The following is a 22,875-nucleotide window of genomic DNA, read 5'->3' on the forward strand; positions in this document are numbered from 1 at the left end:
TTTTTCAGGATCTTGCTTTCACATTCAGGGCTTGCCACGCCAAGATAATAATTATAAAAATAGACACATCCCTCGCTAGAACCCCCCTTACTACGAAGGCTCCACATCCCCCGCTCCCCACTTCTCACCCTCCCCACTGTGTCCTCTCTGCCAAGGTTGTCTGTCAGATGTGGTGGGTGGCTGCCCATCGGTGTGCTCTCCATGTGGTTCACAGTCTTTTATTAGTCAGGTGCCCCCCCTGGGAGTCAGGGCACAACCCACCTCTGAGAGAGGCAACAGCCTGGAATCAAGGCCTGGAGTCACCATTCACACTCAGGATCCTGCCCCTCCACCTCTCTGCACAAGGGGCTCTGGGCTTGGAAGGGGGTGGATCCTTACCCAGATACCCTAAATTCCTCAACTCTGCAGCAGAGCCCCAAAGCCCCTGAAGCCCGGGCTAAATGCCAGAGGTACTGAGGGCATTTAAATACCAGTGGGACCTTCCTGCCTACTCTCTAGGGACGGTGGTCTCCTCTGTCCTGCTCCAGGCTGTCATACCTCATCCCTTCTCCACTTCCCTGTCCATCCCCTTGCCAGACAAGCACAATGCTCCCAAGAGTTGACAGGTCTCCATCAGGCCCAGAAGCAGCAGGGATAGACGCTACTTAGGTGAACCTGGTGAGCTGGTGGCCCAGATGACAGGTAGTCACACTCCAGGCTCCTCCTCGGGATGCTCAGGGCTGCCACCTGATGGCTGTGTGAGGCACATACCACCACTCCACACTTGCTTCCGGGGCTCTGAGCCCCTACAGGTTCCAAAGGCTGGTGTGGAAGAAAGCAAATGTCGGAAATGATGCCTGGATTCACTCCTCCTGCCTCCTTCCCAAGTATGATGGGCTGCTCAGGGCGGAGGGGGGGCAGGCACCCTGGCACCCAGCATGGCAGGGAACATGGGGTTGTGGGAGGTAGGGACTGAGATTCCTTCATTTCTGCCCTCAGTGGCTCTAGTCACCTTCTCCTACGGAACAGGAGAGCAAGGCCTTCACTCATCTTGGAGGGTCCCCTCTTTTCCTTAGGCCTAGCCCCAGGTCTGCACGGCCACCACCACAGAGACAACAGCTCCCCTGCCTGCGGGAGCTGAGCTTGCCCTCCCTGCCCACGGGGCACCTTTGCCTGGAGCTGGGGCTGCCCGTGGGAAAACCAGGCAGGTGGGATGGCTCGAGCCACTTTCCTCTTCCCATCGGGTTACCTGGTTTCTTCCTCACGGACTGCCCCCTAAACCTCCTGCAGGGCCCCGAGGTGCAGGGCATCCACACCCCACAGCCTGGCTGGGGAAGGCTCATGGAGACAAGTTAGACAGGAGGGAGGTGAGGACCGAGCTGAGATGCTCTGGCTGTGGGCAGGTAGAGTTTAGTCATCCGGCCTCTCTTCCGGGGGGTCCCCAGCAATGGGGGGTGCGGGCTGGCAGCGGAAATGGTCATTCCAAATCTTGAGGAAGGTGACCCGGAACTTCTGGATGCGAAAGGCATAGACAATGGGGTTCATGGCCGAGTTGCCGTGCGTGAGGAAGATGGCAATGTAGGTGAGGATGCTGGGCTTGTGGCAGGAAGGGCAGAAGAGGGTGATGCAGTTCAGGATGTGCAGGGGCAGCCAGCTGAGGGCGAAGAGGAGCAGGATGAGTGCCAGCGACTTGGCGATCTTCAGCTCCTTCCCATAGTACTTCTGTGGGTCCCCGGCGGAGGCCGACACCTTCTTGTTGAGCTGCCTGCGGATCAGGTAGAAGACCTCCAGGTAGATGAGGACCATGAGCAGCAGAGGGGGCAGCACCCACACGAAGAAGTTGAAGTAGACCATGTACTCCATGCTGATGACCTTCTCAAACTCGCACTTGATCACCGGCTCGCCCACGCTGCCGTTGGCCACCCAGGCCCGCTCCACCGCACTCAGGTTATTCCAGCCGAACATGGGTGTCAGGCCCACCACAAGGGAGACGATCCAGCAGCCGGCGATGGCCACCGCAGCCCTCCGGGGCGTCACCACCGTCTTGTACCTGGGGAGGGAGGGCAGAGTGTGAGGCCCGCTGAGGCTTACCCGGCCCCAGGAGGAGGCCCCACCTGCCAGGGCCCAGGAAACAGGCAGTGTGTGTCTTTGGCTAAAGTGCGGGGTTTTCAGGATCTAATGTTTGGACACAGCCTGTAATGCGGTGGCCCGTCTCTCCTGGTTAATGATAAAAATCATAACAGTAAGCAAAGGATGCCCTTTAGGAGTTTTAATAAAATCACCAAAGTAAAAATTGCTGCGTGTGCTAGGCATGTCCCCCCTGGTGATCTCATCCCTGTTTCATGATGGCCCTCATGAGTGGGAAAGCACTGGCAGATGAAGAAACGGAGGTTCAGAGCCATCCCGTGAGCTGCTGAGGCTGCCTGGAAGGTGGCAGTGCTGTCCTGTGCCTCCCAACGCATGCCCACACTGACCACACAGCCACTGGGGAACAAACCACCCTCCCTCTGGGCTGACAACACTCAAAAAGCATCCACAACCTTCCTTCGGGCTCCACTCACACTCCACAGCCACTTCCCATCCCCCACCTCCCTTCCCCCTCCCCGTCACTGCACCCAAGCCCCTTGGGAACTACTGTCAGGAAAGAAAGCTGGTGTTCACTGAGCATCTGCTAGGCGGAGGTACTTGCATCTCATGTGCGTGCTGGAGCATTTGTTCAGCAAACACTTCTGAGTGCTGTTTGTCCCAGGCACCACTCTCTGCTAGGAGTGAGACGGGGGACCCGCCTCTGTGCAGGTTGCACTTTGGGAGAAGACATGGATAACACAAAAGTAAGGAAATTAGTCGACAAAGCAACTATAGGTTGTGACATGTACTTGGAAGGAAACGCAAGGGACAATATCAAGGGATGGGGCCACCGAGATTTTACATCATAACACACAGACAGCTGGATGACACGAAGAGTGACAAGAAGTCCATGGATGGTGACGACCCCGTACCCCACTGAGGGCTGAGGGTTTCAATGTCCCCACCTCCCCTTAAGCAAATCCAGCCAGCAGCCAGCATGTCCTCTGGCCACACATGGGCCTTGGAGAAAGTGCCAAAGGCTGGGCCTCTGGCTCTGCACTGAGGAGCTGGCTCAGCACAGCAGCTGCCCAGTTGTTATTTTCCAATGCGGCTTCCAAGACAGGAAGACGGGTGCCCTCCTGAGCCTGTAAACAGCTACTGAGACCCATGGGCGTGAAGGGGACCTCCCTCCAGCTGCTGCTTCTGTCCCATGCCTGTGGCTCTCTCCTTCATAGAGATGATACCTAAGGTGCCTCTCCTCCTGGAGGCCTTTCCATCCACTGAAACCCACTGTCCCATGAAGGCTTTATGGGAATGGAAGGGGACGGTTTGGGGGTGGGAGAAATCAGGTCCCCTCCCTGCCCCATCTACAAAGCGAGGTAGATGGGACCTTAGAACCTCATTTCTAATTTCCTTGTCTTTGCAGCGGGGACACTGAGGACCCCAGATGACTCCAACATCTTTGGTGTGGTGACCCCTCCCCTCCCCTGTGATCATAGAGTCCTTGTGCCTCCAAAGCACCAAGCCCTGAAAGCTGCCCACTTTGCTGCACCTGCCTGAGATTCTCTTCGCTTGGACCCTTGTTCTCTGCTATAGCTGAAGCCCATCCCCTCCACAAGGATTCCCAGCAGGAAGGCCAGCCTGGTGCTCCCATCTGCAACCACCTAGACCAAGTCTTCCTCTGTGAAACGAGCCAGCAGGACCCACATCAAAGGGTGAGGACCAGGTGAGATAACGTGTGAAAAGCTCTGTAAAAACTCCACCAATATTCATGTGCCTGGGCCCCCACACCTCCAAGCCCCTAGAAACATTCACACCTGGAAAATCTCTGGTATCTCTAGATGCTCAACAAACACAACCTCTGCAAACATCTGGCTCGGGGCTTGTTCTCGATGACCCCAAGTGCTCCCCAAACATCTCAAAGATGCTCTGGCCACAAGTCTATGGGGCCAGAACAAAGGGACACACATAATTCTGTGAAGAGAGAAGAAAGCTAAGGGGCAGCAGGGGGTCGGGGGGGGGGGGCAGCCTCAGCTGCAGAAGGAAGGGCAGAGTCCTGGCACTGCCCATCACCTGTAGGGTCTACATCACATCCATTATTGACAAGCCCTTTTACATTCATGCCTCAGGGAACCCATCACATCCTGTGAGGAATCCGTTTCACAGATTAAAGATTTAAGGCCCAGAATTGGGGTATCACAAGGCCCAGAAATGGGGTATCACATGCCCATGTCTCCTGTCTCCTGACTCTGACACCAGCTCTCCCTCAGGGCGATGGGCTCACTGGGGGCCGTTTGGATGACGGATGATTGGCAGATTGAGAATGTCTCTTTCCTACAAGCTTAAAAATGGGACCATCTGGACCCTCTTCAAAGAGGGTACCACACAGAGATGGGGGGGTGTAATGATGGCCCACCAAGAGAGGAGGCAGATACTGACAGTGTCCCAGGTGGGAGACAGGGTCAGGCAAATCATAGCTAGAGAGGTTCCCCCTCCCCTCCCTCTGGCCCTTCTAGACTTCCTGGAGCCCCTGGGTCAAAGCGTTCCTGGGGCTCCTCCAGGGCCAGGTCCCAGCAGACCCTGCAGCTCAGGGTATCAGTTCTCATCTGTTTTTCTTGCTATTTTCTCCATAGTGGGAAAGGGCTGGACACAGGACCTTGGCTGAGGTGGGGCAGGCTCTCACAGGAAGGGCTGCCACTCAGGACCGGGGAGCGACCCACCTCTCCTACACGTGGGAAAGAAAAGCAGAGGCTGCAAGTCCTGGGGTGCACATGGGGCAAGGTGTGTGGAATGTCCCTCAAAAATCAGGGTGCAAGGCCTCACCACCTCTGGGGTCATGCTGGGAACTAGCCAGTGAGAAGGCTGACTTTAGGAGTGATCAGTCCCAGATGAATGCAGGAGGGGGTGGCCAAGTGGAGTCAGGGACACTCCAAGTAGGGCCCTGTCCACAGGCAGCTCCTTGAAGGTGTCACTGAAGGGACCAGCCACACACTACCTCCAGTACCTCCCTCCCAGTGCCTAAGATCCAGGGGAGAAAAGAGTCAGACAACACTCAGATTTTGATCCAGACCACTGCGCAGAGCCAGTGCCATTCCCAGAGCCCAAGGATCTCTTTCCCGAGCCTTCCCTGTAATCTGAGCCCTGCACTCGCTGTGAAGTCCAGCCACTGCTGGAGGCCCCTCTGTGAACACATCTGGGCATCTTCCACCTGGGGCCCTGGCACCTGCTGCTCATCCCCAGGTGTCTGGGAAGGCTCCTCCCCTCGCCTCAGCTCTCAGCTCAGAGGTCACCTCCTCAGAGAAGAGTTCACTGAGCATCCCACAGAAGTGCCCGTTTAATCCCCATGTTTAATTTTCCTGATAGAGCTGATCACTTCCTGATTCCCTCCACAAGCATTTTATTATCTGTGTCTGTCCAGGAGAATGTAAGTTCTGTTGGGACAGCGCCTTTACAGGGCAGGCTCACCACGGCCTCCGCAAAACCAAGCAGTGCTCAGAAACCATCTGCACAGTGGGCCATACATGTAAAGATGGGGAAATGAATCTATACACCACTTATTCAATTACTTATGGCTTATTCAATGATAAATAAAATGTATTCAATGATAAGATGATCTCTTCAATCATTTGTGACTGACTGAGGACCTGCCACGGGTGACAGAGATGAAGGTTACATGGTAGGTACTCAGTTGGAGGTCGGGTCACAAAGGCAGAGCCAGAGCCCTGGAGGAAGAAACTTATTCCTAGGTCCTTCCCCGGTGCCTGGGAGCTGTGGGGAGCCTGCCGCCGAGTCAGGTAACTACTGGTCCCTGATCAGGTCCTGCCACATAAGGCTGCTCTGACGAGGGCCTCAGGAGAGGTGCGAGCCAGTGCCACCTGCCACCAGCCAGCTCCAACACGGCCAGGGCAGGCAGAGCCCCATGCTTCCCCGCACAGTGTGAGACCAGCAGAGGCTCCTGGCCAGATGCAGCCCCCATGGAGTCTTCCAACCTGCAGCCCAGAGAAGCAGGTCAACTTAAGCGAAATCCCAGCAGGAGCCATGAGCGCGTGTCCCAAGCTCCCCAACTGTCCTTTGCCTCATGAATAGGCCCTTTTCACGACTGAGTTCACTTCCAGTCTGTACACAGGGGGTGGCCTTTCCCAGCCCACAGCCTCGGACGAGGGCTCTTCCCAGACAAGTGGGGACTGAGTTCCAGACTGACACTGAGGTGCTTTATCATCTGGCATCAGAGGCCGTCCACTGTAAACACCTAAATGGCCTCTGTGTCCTGGCCAGACCCCAATGGTTCAGGCGTGACAGTGAGCAGGAAGAATGGAGCTCAGTCACCACAAAGAACTCCCTGCCAGAGGGACTGACCAGCTTCCTAATAAGTGTGTGTTGACTCAGAAGGAAAGAGGAGAGAATCCACACAGTGGGTTTGGAAAAAGCACAGCTGTGTTTGGAGCCAGGCCAGGGACGAGGAAGCATCCAGCCACCTGCTGAAACCAGGGCAGGGTCCCCAGACCTGGTGCCGTCTCCCTGTCCTGGCTCCTCACTCAGGCATGGGGCCCAAGGGCCAGTGGGGGGCCAGAGGGGTCGGCACCCTCTGCGCCCTGAGGCTCGGATGGCGCAGGCTGAGCCGTCTTCCTTCCTCTTCCTTGGCATCTGAGGCTCTGGTCCTCTCGTCCCTGCCTCCCTCCTTAGCAAGGATCTCAGCCACTTGTAACTAAAAACTTGGATCTCAAGACCAGGGAAGTGAGGCTTTCAGACTATTAAACTACTTCCTGCAGAGAGACTGTTGTCCCAGAGGAGAATAGGAAACCAGATACAATCAAAGGCACTGGGCAGACTCCAGGGGCCAAATATTTAGCAGTAACTTTGCCCAGAGGAGTCTGGATGAAGGGCCCCAGGAGGAGCCAGGTCAGCTGGGTCCCGACAATCCTGCTTAGAATCTTGCTGCTTGGGCCCTATGGCATGACACACCATCAGGGAATATCAGTGTCACTCATCCCAAAGGGGACCATCTGAGCCCCACGGCCGGCCTGCAGAGCTGCCGGCGAGGAAGGGACCCTGAGCTCCTTGAAAAAAGGAGCAGAGTAAGTGGATTAGATCATTAGTGTGATGGGCCTTGGAAATAGCTCCTGGTCACTTACTGAAGACAAATAATTCCACAGGCTGGTGGGAAAGACAAGTCTCTGGGTGCCTCCCCCACTCTCCCGTCTTCTGATTTGGTTATTCCCTTCCTGCATCGGGGCATCTGGGAGCAAGCAGAAGAAAGGCATCTCCTGCCCGAGGGAACACATCTGATGGGAGGCACAGCCGCTGAGCAAAGGGAGCCCCCAGTCGGGAGAGAGGCCAGCTAGTGCTGAAACATCCAAGGCTGAACCCCCTACTCAGAGGTAGCAGGGCATGGGCCTCACAAGTGCTGTGTGCCTTGTCCCCACTGTGCCCTCCCACTCATACAAAGAGGGGTTTCTGTTTGCTCAGAGGGTCTGACCAGGAGGAGTCAGGGAGTAGGGTGTTGGGAAGGAGGTTCTCAGATGTAGGGAAGGCACATTTTCAAAGCATATTTGTCTACAGAGCCCACCCTCTCCCCAAGCCCAGGTGTATGGAAACGAAAACAGGAGGCATAGGCACTGTGCTTTGAAATAAGGTCCTGGGTGATTCTGAGATGCAGCCACCTCCTCACCACCCCCAGAGGGAGCCAGCTCTCTGACCCCCAAGGCCAGGTGCAGCCCCCACATCCCAGAGGCCAGTGGTCCTTGAGGAAGAGGGCATCTGACTGGAACAGTTAACTCAGAAAAGTAAGCCCTGACCTCCACACTCCTAGCCATTCCTTGCTCTGAGGCTCGAATCTCTCCAGCCCTAGGTAAAGCCAGGATGGTGAAGACACCACAGTCAAATGGTCCCACCTGCTGTGGGTGACTTTCTGACTTAGCAGGTGGGATGGAAAAAACCATCCTGTCAGCACAGAGATCCAATGACCTGTGAGTGGCTGCGCAGCGAGACCTCCCCAGGCGTCCACAGTGTCAAAGGAGGTAAAATTCCTTTTGCAGCCAAACGGAAAGGCCTGACATTATAGGGAAAGGGAGCAGACTATGGTCACTTGCAAGAGGTGGAGAGAATCCCACAGCCTGGCTGGCACATTGGAGGGATACTGAAATGTTTACTGTTTCATCTCATTGTGCCCGGGCTCGAGAGTGCAGAGAAGGACCCATGCTGCTCAGCAAGGGGGGCCTACATGTGAAGCAGCCACATCAGGACCCCCGAGAGCAGCCTCCTGCTTGGTCAAGGCCGGGAGGGAGGGAGCTGGCCTTGTGAGACCCCTCCCCTGCAGGGCATCTGTGTCCTCAGAGGGATGATGTGACTGAGTGAGATATTCCCAAGTGCTGGCAGGCCTTGCTTCCCCTCTTCTAGACCAGCTGGGCACTGGCAGAAGGGAGGGAGGAACTTGAGAACCAGCTTGGGGAGGAGGAGCCCAGGGGCACATTCAATTACCCGGAAGGGCGGCCCCGGCTCTAAGGATGTCACGCTCTGCTACTCGCCCAAGGAGGGGATGAAGGGAGCACCGCGGAATGGAGAGAAAAATAAGTATTTGTTGAGTGAATGGAGTGCTGAGGAGTCAGATCTGAGTACAAACTGTGACTCACAAGCTAACAGCTCATAGCCCTCAGCAAGTCACAGTTCCTGGCCCTGGGTCTTGTCCTCCGCACAACGGGAGGAGGAGACTAGCTTGGTGGGCTCAGTGTGGCCACGAGGCTGGTGCAGTGACTGATGTAGGCCCCGCTAGGTGAACAGTAGCAACTGGTACCCATTGTTATCACCGCCCGAAGGACACCCTGATTGCTCAGGGAAATACAGTCAGTGCCTAAAGAGATACAAGCAGGTGCAGGGACAAAGAAACAAAAAGTTACTGTTTCACTTTGGGAGGCTCTTCGCATGGCTTCAGGAGCCACTTTGCAGCCAGCTCCCCCACCAAATTCAACCTTGGTACAGAATCAGTCTGAGTCAGGAGGGGACTGGGTGGGAGAGGGCGCTGGCTGGCCCAAAGCTTCACCCTGCTCCCCGAGCGCAGGAAAGGCCTCTGGAGTAAGTGGCCTGTCTGGAACCAGGGGTGACTCAGTCTCTGCCTAAAGGGCTATTTCTCAGCTGGAGAGACCCTGTGCAGACTGATGCCCCAGTGCCCAGACCTTCCCTGGCCTGGACACAGGAACGCCCTCTAGCGGGAGTCTACCCCCAGTTCCTCCTGCTACAAGACCAACCCTCTGCTCTCGGCCTGCCCTGGTGCAGGGGGCGAACAGCCAGTTCTCCTCTGTGGGTGTCGCCTGTGCCCCTGAATGGAGCAGCAGGGAGCCTGGCAGCCTCCCAGAGCAGGGACCTTTGAGGGGTGATTAATCAACTCATTCTCAGTCAGTTCTCCAACCTCAGCAAAGCCCTGTGTAGCACTCACATGTGCCAGAGCCCTGGATGGGGGATCTCAATGATGGTGTGAGGGTGGGAGAGGAAGCTTAGTAAATCAAAGCCTTTTTTTTCCATCTACCATTCATGAAAGCTTGAAAGCACAGTGCTTAGAGCTGGAAAAAGAACATCAGTTGCTGACAACAATGAGCGTTAGAGACTGAACCAGGCAGAAATCAGGCAGGACCCATGTTGCAGCTTCGGGGCAGGGTGAGGGCGACACCAAAGTGCCTTCTCTCACCCCACTGGAATCAGCCCCTCAGTGTAGGCCCTTTGGAAGTTCCAACTCTATGCTCTGGAACTGTCCCATCCATGAGGAATTAGAGCCCAGCACCAGCTTTCAGCCTGACTACCATACCTGTCCCTCCTCTAACCCCTGACCTCTGTGGAGCTGATGTCTGCTTGCCCGACAGAGGGACACTGGTTGACCTGGAACAAACACTGGCCACATTAGACAAGGTCTGTCTCAGGCTCAAACTGCTGTCAGCGAATCTCACCACCTCTCAAAGCCTGTTTCCTTGTCTGTGACATGAAGTGACATCTGTCGCCACCTCCCAGATTTCCAAGGTCACCAGGGCCCAAGCTTCCCAGCAGTCTCCTTCCTCTCCTTGGTCCACGCACCAGGGTGACTAGCCCAAGGTTATTCAGCTGATAGCCAAACAGGAATTGCAACTTAGGTCAGAAGCCTCTAAGGCCTGTTCTGCAGTTCAGGTATTGAACTCCCGGTGCCATGAGGAATCAGAGGACAGAGCCAAGTCTTACATTACCAGTGTCCATTACTGTTCGAGCTTCCCAAAGCCCAGTGGCACTCAGTATCTGGCTCAAAAGAAGCTCTGCCCCACTTCGTCTGGGGAGGAGGCTGACAGAGGAGCCCAGGAGGAGGAAAGCATTGTCCTGGGTCACGCAGGAAGTAGGACTGTGAATCCCCACCAGGTCCACGGCCAATCCACTGTCATGGACAGCAGCACCCAACACGTGCGGAGAGAAAGGAGGGACCAGGATGTAGACAAGGGGGCAGGAGCTCCCACCTCCCAGGCCAGCAGGTCCCACAGCACCACTCACATGGCTTTTGTTGTTGCTGTTTTACAGATGGGAAAACCACGGCCCAGGAAGGTTCAGGGAGTGCCCAGGGCCACAGCAGGGCTGGTTGGTGTTGGAGCTGAGCCTGGCCCATGCTCTCTGCACGGTGCCTCTACCTGTGGTGCATAAAGGGCCTCCCTGAACCCATCTCCACCTCTCACCTTTGAGCGCCTGGTGGGGTTATTTCTGCTGCCATGCTGCTAGCAACACCTCCAGATTTAGCTTCCCTGCACTTGTGATCAAGGCAGCCCTACAGATGAAACACACAAGCCCCGGGTCCAGGGAGGAAGCAAGCAGGGCCGACAGGAAACCACACCAGCCTGCGCCCACCAGCAGCCTCGGTCCCAGCTGTCACCCTCTCAGCTCAGCCTGTACCCATTTCTCTTGTCATCTGCAAAATCCTATGTCTGGTCTCAGCTGAGAAGCTCCCTGAGGACAGTGGCTGAGGCAGCGGGTTCATCACTCACAGCATTCACCTGGGCACCCGCCAGGCAGGTGTTCAAGTCCCAGTTTTCTACATATTAACTTGTTTTCAAGTCCCTTGGTCTCCCTGGTTCTCAGTATCTTTATTTGTAAAATGGTGTTGATACCAGCCTTGCAAAAGTAAATAAAATTAAATATGCTACAAAGTTGGCACCCAAGCTGCTCTGACGTCCAGGACAGTGTCACCTGGCAGGAGCCCCTACCCCACCCAATGGAGGGTCTCCTTTCCTGGGACCCTCTCCTTCCAGGCTGCCCTCAGGCTCACAGACAGGCTCAAAGCAGAGAAAGGGGTGCCCCAGACACACCCTCACCTGCACACAGGGCTCTATGTGGCTCCCAGCTGTGCCACAGGCACTTCCCCATGGTCCCGCTGGCCAACACTGTCTGTGTAAAGGAACCTCAACTTCACTGTGGGTGGGCATGTCAGATGCCCACCCAACCACAGAGACAGACAGACACACACAGCACACCGCTATGCACCTCTCGCTCCCTCCCAGCAACTGCTGGAAAGGGGAAGGAGCCCAAGAGGCTGGGGAGAGATCTGTTTTTACATAGGAGCCTCTCTACAATTCCCTGAGGTACATGTTAGTATTTCCAGTTCACAGATGAAGAAACTGAGGCTCAGAGAGTTTGGCCAAGGTGAGAGCAGAGCTCAGACTGAGAGGCCAGCGTGGCAGCCTGACTCCAGATGCCCTGGGTCCTGTGGCACCCTGAGAAGTCAGGCAGGAACAGAGAGTCCCCTTCCCGATGAAGTGACTTGTCAGGTGGGCCAGTGGCAGACCAGGCCCTGAGCTCCAGCCTCTGAGTTCCCAGCCAGAGATCCCCTCCGTACCGGGCGGATTGGGGGATCTCTTCTCTCCCAGCATCTCCATGATGGAGGGGGCTCCCCTACCCTTGAGTCTCCCCACAGATGTTTCCTTTGAACATTTTTCTTCATGTCTTGACTACAGACTGAGTTCAGACCCAGGCCACATTCTGACAGGACAAGGGGGCCTCAAGAATGTCCCCTCCTGGCCAATGCAACTTCAGCAGTGGGGGGAGACATGCACTCCCAAGGAGACCCTTGAGGCCCTGGAGCTGCCCTGGTATTGAGGGACTAGAGTCCAGCCCCAGCTGCACGTTGGATCAGCCCCAGGTGCCTCCCCACCTCATGGGGTCAGGAAGTTCTTGTGGGTCTTGAAGCTTCCGTCTCACTGGCCTTCCACTGCCCACTGCCCACTGATCACTGAGCCACACGCTCATCTTCCAGCAGCCTGGAGGGAGCCATCCACAGCTTCAGTAGGTGGGAGACGGAGAGGAAGCAGGTCAACTCCAGGCATGGGGCACACCCACTCCCTCACTGCTCCACTGTCTCTTGGGTCTATACTCCACTCCCGTACTCAGATCTACAGCTCAATGCCAGGCAGTCAGGCAAGCCCTTGGGCAGCTATGAACTGCAGGCCAGAAAGCAGATAGCAGGGAGGGGGGTCAGGGTGCCTAACTCTCCTCCCCCACACACCCAGAGCCAGCTCACCCTTGAACAATAAAGCTATTCCCCCTTCCCATTTTGAGAGTGATGCCTTACAAATATTTGCAGTAGGGATTAGAATTAAGCCCATTTTATAGATGTGGACACTGAGACCCAAACAGGTAAGTGATTTACCTAAGATCACTCAGCATTAAGTGTTGGAGTCAAGGTTCAAATAGGGGTCTTTTCATTCATCTGTTCAATCATTTATTCAAAAATTCTGTTTACACTTAGCAGGTAGGTGGCTGTTAGCAAGTTGTTTAACCTCTCTGAGCCTCAGCTTTCTCAGAAAATGTGGAAAATAGGGATATATTATACTGTTAATATAAAATGCTATTTGTGCCTCTTCATAAAATTGTGCAAGAATTTAAGTCAGAGAATTCACATAAAGTATTCAGCACAGGGCCCAGCAAACACTCCAGTCGCTTGTCGCTACCACCATTCACTCAGTGATTCACTGGGTCAGTTACTGGATACCAAAAACAGGCAGAAACTATGCTGGACACTGTGGAGGTAGAGATGCTTGGCTTGAATGGCACCCTAAGTTGCTCACAGGACAGAAAGGGATGTTTGACAAGGGCTGTGTTATAGGGGAGCATACAGACCTGTGGGAACATGAAGGCAAAACCAGGAAGGCTTTCTGGAGGAGGTGTCATCTGAGCTGAATATTAAAGAATGAGCAGGAACTAGACAGACAAGAGAAGGGAACAGATTTCTGGGGTGTTTACATGTGTGGTCGTACTCCTCTCAACTCCAAGGCCTGGGCAGGTTCAAAAGAGATGGCCAGGAGGCAGGGAAGTGTTTTGAGCACAGGTAGAAGGCAGTGTGGGGCTGAGCACTGCAGACTGGGCACCGTGTACCTGGTGTGAGCCAAGCCTGCTTAGGCCTCCTGCCGAGGGGCAGCTGGTGAGTTATCAGCCTGTGGGTCTGTGCCCTTGAGGACAGAACTGGTGTTATCAGAAGACACTTGCTGACTTGAACATGTAAATTGTGTTCCTGCCTCAGGAAGATTAATGGTGGGGGTGGGACACACAGGAAAGAGCAGAGCTTGGTTGGGACTCATATCTGGGCTTCTGAGAAGAAGGGGCTGGCGGGAGGGGACAGGGGTGAGCAAGCAGAGTCCAGTGAAAGATCTGGAGCCCAGGGCAGTATGTTTTGACTTCTAAAAATAAAAATAACACCCTCAACACACGCAAAGGTGTGAATGTGTAAACACAACCCGTGCTAATTGCCTAAAGCCACTGTGACCTCCTGTAGTGATGGGGGGGGGGGTCATGCCTTCACAGCCTCACTGGCTCACTCAACTGTCACAGCAGCTCTGAATGGTGTCTGTGTTTCTCTCAGCCCTCACTGGGCCATTGTCATCACGGGGCCCTAGGAGGCCATAACGCAGGGGGTGTGGAGGGGGGAGGTGTTGTGTTTACTCTGCAGAGGACAGGCCCCTGGGGCAGGTATGTCTGCTGGGCAGAGCAAGGCCCCAAGCACACTGAGTGTTTTCCTCCCCAGAGGCAACTTTGGAGTTGGCTGCACCCAGGGGCCTTGTTTCTGCTCCCAGAGATGGCAGCGCCTGCAGCTGCACCGCGTGAGGCCCTCAGGAGACAAAGAGGGATCGGGAGGGCTATTCACACCCTTCCCTCCAAAAAACAGGAGTCTGCTTGGGGTCAGGAGACCAGGATACTCCCCCTAACTTGCCAAGTAGCTGGCCAATTACCCCTCCATGCCCCAGCACCCCCCCATCTCTTAGGAATGTTTTAATGAAATAACCCTTCATTCCCCAAGACCTGCCTTTGCCCTGTAGGTGCAGATGAAGCGTCAACTAGCATACTCCAGGGCTGCCCAACCTCCCCAGCAAGGTTGTTCCTGCATTTAAGCATTCTCCCATTCCTCCCCGACAGACACTGACTCAGCCACCTACTAAGGCATGTGCCAGGTACAGGACACAGTGAGCAAGACAGGAGAGAACCACGTCTGTCCTCACGCGCTTGCAGCTCATTTTGACACAGACCTGAACCCCATGGACTGCAGGGGCCACATGACATCATGTGGTAAACGTAAAACAAGCTCCAGAAAATCTGCCACAGTAACAGTCCCCCTTACTCGGTGCCGGTATTTGCCAGCCCCTTCACATCTCATCTGAAAGCCTCATGACAACCGTGAGGAAGTGAGAAAGGCTGTTTACCAAAGAAGAAATGGAAGCTCAGAGAGGTTAAGCAGCTTCTCCAAGATGACACAGCTCATGGGCCTGAACTGTCTGCCTGGAAGACTGCTCTCACCCTTCCTCCCATGGGTGTATCTCTGTAAAACAGGGGAGAGAGATGCCTCTGTGCTGTGGTCCCAGCTGGGAGCTGAGAAGTGGACACGGTGGCCTCTGAGAGTGGGCTGCCCAGTGAGAGCTGTAAGTCCTGCCACCAGCACCTGTGCCAAGCCCCCAAATGCACTGCAAAGCATTCTCTGCTCCAGAGGCTAAAGGAAACTGTGTCAGCATGGGAGAGCTGAGGGGCTTCTCCGAGCTGACTGGGCAGTGAACACCCGCGCCCCCAGGCCTGCCCGCTCTGCCTCCCAGGGCTGGGCGAGAGCTGATGATAACTGCCAGCCTCTTGAGTGACTATCCTCTCTGCACGTTAGCTGACACTTGGCCACTCAGTGCTCCAGAGCAGCTGTCACAGGACTGTGCTGTGCAGCAGGGAGGGGGTGGGAGGGACCACCCTGCAGTGGTGCCACAGCCCACAGTGCCCGGTCACCAGTGGGGGCTACGATGAGGGTGAGAAAGGAGGTTGTGGAGGCTCAGGATGTGCACGAACAGGACTTGCCCGAGAGTGGCTGAGGAATGGCAGAGATTTGGGGGGACCTAGCTACCCCAGAAGCCACCGTGTCTCATCCTGAATGGAGCCTGGAAGGAAGGAAGAACCCCCAGCTCTGATGTGGTCCCTGCCTAAGAAAGCCCAGAGCCTCCTGAGAAATGATAACAGCTGGAGCAGCTGGAGGTGCCCCGGAAGCCAGCTGGGTGTTTGAGGGGCCCCTTCCTTGAGGCCAGGAAAGTAGGGGCCTGTCTACCCAACTACAGGAAGGGATAGAAGCAGGCGTGAGCAAGAGGAACCACTGGGGGACCTGCCATCAATGTGGCGAGTACAACACCCTTGCACACACAGACTAGCCCTATTTGGTTGTGACATAATTTGCTTTTTATATATCACTGCATTTCATTTGCTAATATTTTATTAAGGTCTCTTGACATTTTAAATATGTAATTGGGATTATGGCATTCCCTGTTTAAACCACTTTTGAGGCTTCTTAGTGCACTTAGAATAAAATGTGAACTCTTGACCCTGAGCCTCAGGGCCCCGGCCTACCTCAGTCCTCGGTCCCTGTGAGTCTCTCCAGACACTGACCTGAACTCTGGAGAAGCCAAACACAGAGAATGCCACAGGGAATGCCACAGAGAATGCCAGGATGGCTTCCTCCCTCGAATTCTTCTCTGTTGTAACTGTAGCTCTCTGCCTGTGGACCTATTGGCTCTCTGCACACCAGTCTCTAAGTTCCACAGAGGCAGTGACCTCATGCCTGTCACAGAATCTGTCACCTCTAAATCCATGAAGGAATGAATCCCCAGGGCCTTTGCCCATGCCGCTGGGCACAGCTGGCTATAGACACACAGAGTCTCGCTTCAAATCCATCACCAGGAATTTCAAGTGGCCCTTTCTGCTGCCCCGGTTACACCAGGCTTCCTGACTCAAGTCACCGCCCCACGTCCAAGAGAATGACTTCACACCTGTGACTCCCCATCACCACCTCCCGCACCCTCCCTTTCAGTCGATGACCTGGCTTCACAACTCACCTCCCAGCACCTGCACCCACACTCTGCCTCCTGCCCGTTAGAAAGTCTTCATGCTCCTCTAACACCAACCCTCTGCGTGTCTCTTACGTCCCAGCCCTGCTTCCTAAGCCAGGACTTCACTCCAGAAAGCCTCTCCTTTGCCCCATCATTAGTTTTGCACCCTCTATGGGGCCACCTCAGGTAGTGCACAAACACTAACGCCCCTCTTCTGTTAGAGCACAACACAAAACAAAACGCCTTCTTCCCACTTCTCTGCCCCATTACTTTGCTCTCCGTGCAACAAAGTGTCGAGGAAAGTGCAGGCTAGTCAGGGGGAGGAGGGCTACATTGATGCCTAAAAGCTGGCACACCCTCATCTACCAGAGTTCTTTCTCCGCCTGAGCCTGGTCCAGCAGGCCAGCCTCCCCCACGCCTGGCTGTGCTTCCCGGTCAGCAGCCCAGCTGGGCAAGCTTCCAGCTGTGGACAGAGGCAAGGCTACCGGGGCTCCTGTGCCCACTGGAGTGAAGGTGAGGAGGGAGGGAGGAGAGCCTGTGGGCTGAGCAGGGTGCAGGGAACATTGGCGAAGATCAGAGGAGAAAGATCACCCTGCTGACAGCCTTGAGGAACCTCCTCTATAAACCCTACAGCTTCTTAGACATGATTCAAGATGCACATGGGCTCACTGGTTAAAGATATCGGTTGACACGTCTGGATTTCAGTCCTGTCTCTTCTCCTGACAAGATGTTTGTCTGGGCAAATTTCTGAACCTCAGACCTCAATTTATCTAAAAAAGTGTCTGCAGAATGGGGATTTACAATCACCTCTATACTACTGAGAGGCTATGAGCATTAAGTGAGATAAAGCAGATAAAACCACAGCACCATGCCTAGTTCTTAACACTAGGAGCTAAAAACAGAACACAATTTTCCCAGGATCTCAAAACAGCACTGTCAGGAGTAAAGACAAGGAAGAGCCACAGAGAGCAGAAAGGAACCTTGGGGACCTCGCGCCCAGCCCCTTTGTCTAACAGATGAGGGGGGAAAGGATCAGAGAGGTCGAATCCAAGGTTGCATAGCTAGTTAGTAACAGAGCAAGGTTCAAATTCAGGTCAATCTGGCTCCCAAACCCCCATCACCTCTCACCCCATCCCACCCATCTGGGTCTCCTGCCCACAAAGAGGGCACTGGTCAGGGAGCCCTGCTGGCACTCCTCCCCATAGCCAGCCCCCGGAGTAGGAGCCACCAAGATACCCCAGGGTGAGTGCCCAGAAGTACGAGCTGAGGGGAATAGGGTGGCAGTTACCAAGCATGTGAAGGTGTTATGCAAATGACATGCTAAGTACATGTAAATGAACACAAGTTATTGATAAATCTACCACTTGAGGTACTTATTTTTATTTTTGTAACTGGATCACACTACATGCTGTGAGCCTTTGTCTCTTTGTCTTTCTGCCAAGTGGAAGGAAATAAAATGTGTGGTTGACTGACCAACCCATGCCTCACCAGGTGCCTGGGGCCCTCCGGCTGCGAGGTGCTCTCCCAGACCCCGCAGCCCACTGACTCCAGCAGATCAGCAGGAAGCAGTGACAGGCAAGGGCCCAGAGCGGCCAGTCGGCTCAGCCCAGCCTCCAGGATCCCGGCTTTGGGAGCTGGGCCCTGGCAAGAGAAAGGTTCCTCTCCATGGGGCACTCCAGGCACTGTGGGCCTGAGCTGATGGGCAGCATGGAGATCTTAGCCCCAGCAAAAGGTTGATTAGAGGGCCGGCATCTGGAAGGCCTGCCTGAAGCTCAACCTGAAGCTCTGCAAGCTCATCTAGTTCAGCCCACGTTTACTGAGTGTCTGCTACACGCCAGACACTGTGCTAGGCTTTCTGGAGAAAGAGCAGAAACAGACAGAATGCCGAGCTGCCCTGGTCGCTGCCCTTGGGACACTGACGACCCACCAAGTGAGAAAAAGCAAGGACAGGTGTAACTTCACGGTGCCTGGCACTTCTCTGGAAACGGGGGGGGGGGGGGGGGGGGGGCTACTGTATGAAAGCATGAGTAGGCGGGGCAGAGCTTGTCTATCCAGCCCCACTTTGAGCCAAATGTTAACAGTGATGAAACGACAAACATAAACCTACCACGTGTGGCTTGCACACAACATGTCGGACACAGAGCTAACTGCCAGTGTCCCAGGGAGAAGGTACAATATTCATGCCTCCTTTTATAGACGAGGGAACCACAGCTTAAAGACATCAATTAGTGACTTTCCCGGGGTCACAGCTGGAAACTCACAGCAAGGACTGGAACCCGAGCCTGTTTTTTAGCCTCTAAGCAGGCCACAGCCTCAACCCTCAGAAGACAGCCCCTCAAGACCCCCAGCTCCTTGAGACCGGAGCACAGAAGCTGCCTCCTGCAGGAACAGGCCTGCAGCCACCACCACCCACAGGGCAAGGAGGGCACATCTGCCACTGTCACATCAGGACCAGGCCTTTGCTCAGCTTCATACCCCTCCAGACAGAACTTCTGGAGCAGCTTCTACATCTGCACATTCGTGTTTCCTAATGTGGTCTGCTCAGAGGTCCAGCTACTCAGATGGGCTGAGGCCAGCTTCACCCTCACGGCCACCGTGACCTGGGACCAAGGGCAGCACAGTCTCCTCAGTGCTGAGTTTCTGAGTGGCCTTCCCTGCCTCTTTCTCCCCTGAGCAGCGGTCTTCACCCCACATCCCTTGGGAAGCCTGGAGGCTGAGGGAGGTAGGCAGGGCAGAGGGCCGGCATTAAGGTGCTGGGACATGGGGGAATCAGGAAGTTAGGTGAGCAAGGGGACCCAGGCTCTGCTCCCAACCAGCAGCAGGAGACCCTCTGGGTCTGAGTTTTCCCTTTACCAGCTCCCACTGTAGCTTCCTGATAGGATCACGGTGAGAACAGGAAAAAATGGTGCATGAAAAAAAGCTTCAAAAAGTTGCACAAATTTAATGCAAACGGGAGATACGTGGGAGGCTAGGCCTGCCTGGGCAAATTGCCAAGTGAGGCCAGAGGCCCCAGTCCCAGATATGGAAGCTACTCCAGGGATGGCAGGTGCCAGTGATGGCCAGAGCACCTCTACTGCTGACGAGACTTAAAGAGGGGCCCTCACAGAGTGTCCCAGCAGGGCCCGCCTGGCAGTGGGCCCAGGCGTTCACTGGCACTTGGTGGCCCAGGCACTGCCTGGTGACGAGATTGTGGCCTGGAAGCCCTGGCGAGGAGCCCCAGGGTGGACTAGACACCCACATGAGGATGGCCACCATCAGGCCACCCACCCTGGTGCTGCCTGGGCACAGCATGAGTCCCTCTGCTGTGACTGGCAAAGACTTGCAGGGTTTTGTGACCGAACAGAGCATTAGGAGAAGGTACCCTCATTTCTCCCTCCTCCTGCCTGCAACAGAGATCCCAGCAGTGGGAGTTGGGCAGAGGTAAGCTGGCGGCTTAGGCCCACAGTTCAGCCCCAGAGGGTGGAGCCGGCTGGCAAGATGCATGTCTGCAGGAAGGCTCTCGGGTCTGCTTGGGGGAGCAGCCCTCTGGCTTCTGGAGGGCCACCCTCGGCGCACGACCACCCCCCCCAGCAACCTGCTCTCCCCTTCCGCTCTCCAGAGATTGGTGGGCTCAGCTCATTCTGCCCAGCACTCACTGTGACTGTCTTGCCGGCCCCCCCAACCCCCGCTCCAGACTGGACAGCTGGCCGTGTCCTGAGAACAGCAGCAGCTTAGCTGGGGGCTCCTGGGCACTGCCAGGGTCACATTCCTCCAGCCACCCAGCATCCTCCTGCTTCAACCCCAGCTCAGCCCAGCACCACAGAGCAGAGGGCACAGAGGCAGAGTGGGGACTGGGCACAATGGCCCAGAGGACATCTGGCTTTCTGGGGTCTTGTTTCCACCTTCTACCATCTCTAGACGGCCCTCACACCACCTAGCATGGGTGTGGTCAGCACCTGCCGCTGCTGCTCGGGACTCACCGGAGAGGGATCTTGACACGGAGGTAGCGGTCCACGGCAATGGCCAGCAGGGCCAGGATGGAGCTCTGGGTCAGGATGAGGACAGGGCAGGCGACCATGAGGCAGGTGTGGAAGTGGGTCTGTGGCCCAATGTTGATGAGGATGGCAAGCGGGATGACCAGAGCGCCCACGGCCACATCAGCCACTGCCAGCGATGCGATGAAACAGAAGGTGGCATCCCGCAGCGCCTGGTTCACCTTCACTGCCCAGATCACCAGCACATTCCCAGGCACAGAGACCAGGGCGATGAGCACCTCAATGCCAATGTAGGCGGCCTGGAAGGCCGAGACAGAGGGCGGCATTGCAGGCAAAGGCCGGGCACATCAGCGGACAGTCGGCACCTATGATCAAGAAGCCTGGGGTTGGGAGGCCTGCACCTGGGAGGGGACAGGGGCTCTGGAAGTCCCTTCCCTTTGGGTTTGTGCCGCACTTGGCACAGTCAGTGGCTTCCCAGGCTGGCGAGATACCCTGGCCCTTTCTCTGCCTAATCTCTGTCCCTCCCCTTATCACCCCCAGAGGTTTCATTCAGCAACTTAAGATAGCAGCGTTCACTCCTCCACTGGCTTTTTTATCAGGTGTGAGGCAGCTCCGCTGCACACACCCCACCAGGGTCCCCCATGCCTGGCTCTGCCCACCTATGCCCACGGAACAGGATGCCAGGAGCTCACCAGCCTGCCTGCTGGCAGCCAGGGGGTCCCAGAGGTAGTGCCCAAAGTTGGGGGCACCTGGTGCTGCCCAGAGCTCCCAGAGGCGCTCAGCGCTGGACTCTGGGCACCGCGCGCGCAGCAGCTCATCGCCTTCCCGGCTCCGCTGCAGTGCCGCCGGCCCAGCCTTTTCAAGCAATCACATGGTGCGCGGAGGCTCGGCCCTGGACGCTTTTAAAGAGGTAGCGCCCTGCTCCACACCTGGGACGAGCCGATGGACGTGGGTCTGGGGGACTGGGCTCAGCACCAGCAGGGGCGCAGGGCCCCCTTTCCCCAGCGTTCGGCCGCCCACCTGAGACGATGGGCACCAGCCTCCCAGCAGAGCCCTGGCCCCGCTCCAGCTCTGCGGGGAACCTCGCCCACCCTGCCCCTAGAAGGGGCTTTCTAGTCACCTTTTTCAGCCCTCTCCTGCATCCCTCTCGGGAAGCCCCAATGCCAATGGAAACACAGACCTACCCAAGGTCACCAAAGCTGGCAGAGCTCACAGCCACCTGAGCAGTTCCGTCCAAAAGCCCTCCCAGCCCGACTCTTTCCGCAGCCGCCAGCTCGGGGATGCCTGGAGAAACCTGGGCCGACCCAGCAGGTCGGGGGATGAAGCTGCTGGGACTCCCCTGGGGCTCCCCAGCACAGGAGCCGGGTGACAAACGAGCTCCACACAGCAGAGGGGCGGGGGGCGGTGGCGGGGTGGCACCGCGGGCCCCTCCCTCCTCGCCCTCCATCTCCTTCCCCACCCCCTCTGCTAAACAAAGGAAGTGATTCTGGGTGAGAAAAGCTGGGAAAATGCGAGCTTTCCTTGGGGGCCCCTGTGTGAATCCAGCCTCTAGAGTAGACAGAGGTGCAGCGTCCCTGCATCCACTCCCCCTTCTTGATGCCGGATGCCCCAGAGGAGACCCCTCCACCAGCTGCGCAACATCCCCCACCTCAGGCTGCTCTCTGACTTCCCCCACCGCGCCCCTCAATCTTGAAACCTGGGCACATTCGCAGGAACTAGCATCCTTCCTGCACGCATCGCTGTGCAGACTCTCTCCTGAGTCACTACACCCTTTCTCAGCTCTCGTTAGTCTGTCAGCAATTTTCCTGTTACAGATGGGGGTGTGGAAGCTCTGAAAAGCCGCCTTGCTTCCCAAGATCATCTCCATCATGTCACCCCCTCTGGTGTCCCCCCTCTGTCCTCTCAGCACAGTCCAATCCGCTGGCCTTGCAGATGAGCCCGGCCAGGGAAGCAAGGTCCGACGAGGCCCTGAACAGTCCTCCCCACTGTTCCCGACCCAGTCCCCTCTTGGCTGCCTCATGCTGCAGGTTCAGGTAGGCCCACTGGTACCTACTAAGGACCTCCAAATTCCCAGGGCAGACCCTCCTTCAACACAGGTGCCTTGCAGAGATCCTAACCTGGGAAATCCTTGTTCGTAGATGGTGTGCAAGGGCCCTGGCAGGGCAGAGTCAGGGCTGGGAGAGCTGGGGGGCCTCATGCCTTGAGCTACTCCAGGCCCCTCAGGCTCTGCCCTTATTGCACCTCACGATGCCCAGAGAGTTCTGCCCAGAGGAGGAAGGTCTTTGCTCAGTCTCCAGGGGTGGATAACTTCCATTTCTGCCTCAGACAGACAGCAAAGTTTGTGGTCCTTCCCTAGAGCCTAGTGGGAGAAACTGGGAAGTGTCGATTCTTCCCCAGGCTCCGCCCCAACTTCCCCAGCACCCCCAGGGGCATCAACATTCATCACTCCCCCGCCCTTGAGAAAGTCTTTGCATCCATCCCCCTGACTCTCAGAGCTTTCCTTGTGATCTCAGCCCAAG

At 56.0% G+C, this 22,875-nt stretch overlaps 1 protein-coding gene across 1 annotated transcript; it reads right to left on the reverse strand.

Annotated features, from left to right (window-relative positions):
- Positions 1-1,215: 1,215 nt before the first annotated feature.
- LOC148090730 (adenosine receptor A1) lies at positions 1,216-21,657 on the reverse strand. Its single transcript, XM_087829076.1, has 3 exons — positions 21,541-21,657; positions 20,342-20,721; positions 1,216-2,029 (listed from the first exon to the last, which is right to left on the reverse strand). The coding sequence occupies exons 2-3, from the start codon at positions 20,680-20,682 to the stop codon at positions 1,390-1,392; spliced, it is 981 nt and encodes a 326-aa protein (XP_087685202.1). The 5' UTR covers positions 20,683-20,721; positions 21,541-21,657; the 3' UTR covers positions 1,216-1,389.
- Between the last annotated feature and the right edge of the window lie 1,218 nt (positions 21,658-22,875).

Source organism: Miniopterus natalensis, chromosome 22, assembly GCF_054644295.1.
Source record: "Miniopterus natalensis isolate mMinNat1 chromosome 22, mMinNat1.hap1, whole genome shotgun sequence".
In the NCBI taxonomy this organism is placed as follows: Eukaryota; Metazoa; Chordata; class Mammalia; order Chiroptera; family Miniopteridae; genus Miniopterus; species Miniopterus natalensis.

Bases quoted from the DNA above. Each gene is read 5' to 3' on its own strand.
- LOC148090730 (XM_087829076.1), bottom strand. From the start codon at position 20,682: ATGCCGCCCTCTGTCTCGGCCTTCCAGGCCGCCTACATTGGCATTGAG. The intron at 2,030-20,341 runs GTGAGTCCCGAG...CTCCCTCCCCAG, and splicing joins CGTGTCAAGATCCCTCTCCG to GTACAAGACGGTGGTGACGC.